This window comes from Penaeus vannamei, chromosome 21 (assembly GCF_042767895.1).
Source record: "Penaeus vannamei isolate JL-2024 chromosome 21, ASM4276789v1, whole genome shotgun sequence".
NCBI lineage: Eukaryota > Metazoa > Arthropoda > Malacostraca > Decapoda > Penaeidae > Penaeus > Penaeus vannamei.
The window spans coordinates 8,586,288-8,588,787 of NC_091569.1; the positions used below are offsets into that span (position 1 = coordinate 8,586,288).

General features: G+C 42.0%; 1 protein-coding gene across 12 annotated transcripts in view; it reads right to left on the reverse strand.

Annotated features, from left to right (window-relative positions):
* The window catches only part of Camta (Calmodulin-binding transcription activator), a 66,513-nt gene that overhangs the window by 15,442 nt on the left and 48,571 nt on the right, over positions 1–2,500 (reverse strand). For 10 of the 12 annotated variants that reach the window (XM_070135861.1, XM_070135867.1, XM_070135862.1 and 7 more), the window contains 5 exons: positions 1,753–2,500; positions 1,462–1,588; positions 1,164–1,276; positions 284–463; positions 1–124 (listed from right to left, as the gene is read on the reverse strand). The exon at positions 1–124 is cut by the window's left edge and continues 10 nt beyond it; the exon at positions 1,753–2,500 is cut by the window's right edge. In XM_070135861.1, the coding sequence (XP_069991962.1) occupies positions 1–124; positions 284–463; positions 1,164–1,276; positions 1,462–1,588; positions 1,753–2,500 (1,292 nt within the window). The remainder of the gene's footprint in view (positions 125–283; positions 464–1,163; positions 1,277–1,461; positions 1,589–1,752) is intronic. The other 2 variants (XM_070135860.1, XM_070135871.1) reach the window with 1 other exon arrangement.

Here is a 2,500-nt window from a genome sequence, read left to right on the forward strand (position 1 = left end):
CAAGCATGGCTGCAAGGTGTAGAAGTGTAAGACCATGAAGTTCCGGAAGACCAGCAGCAAATCCCTGGTCCATTCCGAGCCATGGCTTCTTGCTCATCCTCTGGCAGTATAACACAACTCTCTCCTACAACACAAAATGAGTTAAAATGTTAGCATAGTATAGACAATTATACAGAGGTATCTATTTCTTTTTGGGATTGCACAACATATTTACTCTTAATCAAACTTGCTTTTGATTCAAATCAATGGTATGCCTACCTAATGCATGAAGCAATGACAATACCTCAAAATTCTGAGCTTTGTGCATCATAACATCACTTTCGTAATTGGATGGGCTCTTCTGGCTGTCTGGGCACACCTGGACCCTTGTCTCCATTGTCTCCAGACGCTGTAGGAGTGTGAACTTCAGGAGGTGCTCATCTTGCTCCCGGACACCCTGCTCCTGTGGGAACCAGGCCATGAACTGTCGATCATAAAATCCCATTAGCTTTCCAATATATACTGTAAAGTATCTCTAAAACACTAATGTCACTAGGCATCCAGAACATAGCAGTTTCTTGTACAGACACGGACACACAAACAGACACACACACACACACACACACACACACACACACACACACACACACACACACACACACACACACACACACACACACACACACACACACACACACACGCACACACTAATACAATCACACACTCATTCACGGATGCTTACACACACTATGAATATTTCCAGAAAATAAAATGCATCTCGAAAATTTATCTATAGAATACAAGTTCAGTCACTGGCTTATTTCACACTACTCAGTCATGCCTTGATAACTGGTATAGTATCAGGGATTACAAGTCATAGTTACAACCAATATCTCAACCATTCATTAATTATCCCATTTCAAAAAATCTCTTCTTATCAATAGATGATGTTCTGTTTTCAGCACAAGTATTAGATCATGATTTTTCAGGCCTTCACCCAATTTGCCTACTAATAATGATTTTATACTTCTAGATGAATCCTATGAAATATATTTCATACAAGGAAGAACCATTATTTCTATGCAAATTTAACAATAAATGATACATTAATCAACAAGATATATATGTTGTAGCAAAAGTGACCTAACAAGACAAACAGAATAAAAAACAGTGTTATACTGTACCTCCTTGACTTTGTTCTCATCAGATGGAGGCTTTTTGTACTCAAATATCACAGAATTAGAGATGACAAACCCTTCACATGCCACTTGAAGAGTCACAAGGCCAACCTCATGTGCTGAAGTGGAAAGAAAGAGGGACTTAAGGTAAATACTTTGACCAACTTTATCATCATCTGTTTAACAATGGCTTAGACAAAAGTTTTCATGTTTAAATTCTGTTCAACACAAATTCATATATAAATTAAACTTTCACTGCTTCAGAACTTTCTGAAAAAGCAGACCTTCACATGGTGTTACTCACCAGGGCAGTAGCACCGTAGAACACCTGACTGGACAAGAGTTGTGGCTGTTGGAACACCATCAAACAAAACAGTGTACGGGGATGAACTACTGTACCACGGCCCTGTCACCAACACCTTCACTCCACCCTAATAGTAGAAAGAAAGCCGTCATTTGTAAGGAAGCTAATACCTCTAGCTTTCTACTTAGTCATTTTCAATAATATATTACTGCTCTAATCTCTTAAATAAGAGAATGAATAAAGATCACAGAATAAAAAATGAGAAACTACCAACACGGTTGCTAAACTTACCTCAGGATAAGCCCACTCAGGAGAGTAATCAGTAATATTTGCAGTGTTCTCTCTGTAATCCATCCTGGTGGTCTGTTGACTCTGATTGGTAACTGACTTGCCACTGTTGTTTGTGCTGCTGCTGCTACTGCTGTTGCTATTGTTGCTATTCAGGTTGTCAGGGGGGGATGTATCATAGTGATCCAGGTCAGGAAAGTCACTCAGCATGTCGAATGCATCAAGGTTTGCAAGAACATCATCCTCAGGTGAAGTCATGTCATTATCAATGAAATCCATCGGATTGACATCAGTGGAGGAAGGAGTCTTGCGGCTGCATGACCCCGGGGGGAGGTTGGCGGAGAGGGTCTTTTGGATGTCGTCAGGAGAGAGGTCTAATGTGTCAGAAAATAATTCTGTTTTCTCCACAGACAATTCAGACAGCTCAGCTTTGATACCCAAGAAAGTATCTTTAGTGGGCTGTTGTTGCTGCTGTTGCTGTTGCTGTTGCTGCTGATGCTGTTGTTGTTGCTGTTGTGTGGGTCTGGCCTCTCCAGCCTCAAGACTAGACACAAGGTTTGCAAAGGTACCATCGAGGGCAATGTTGCCATTGGTGGCGTCCAGTTTGAGAGTCTCCATGACGTCAGCCTTATCTCCCTCACGCTTCACCAACAGGTTTGCATTATGTTGGGGTGGCGGCCCACCTTGCTGCTGCGGTCCATGCTGCTGCTGCTGCTGTGGTCCATGCTGGCCCGGGTGATGCTGCTGCTGC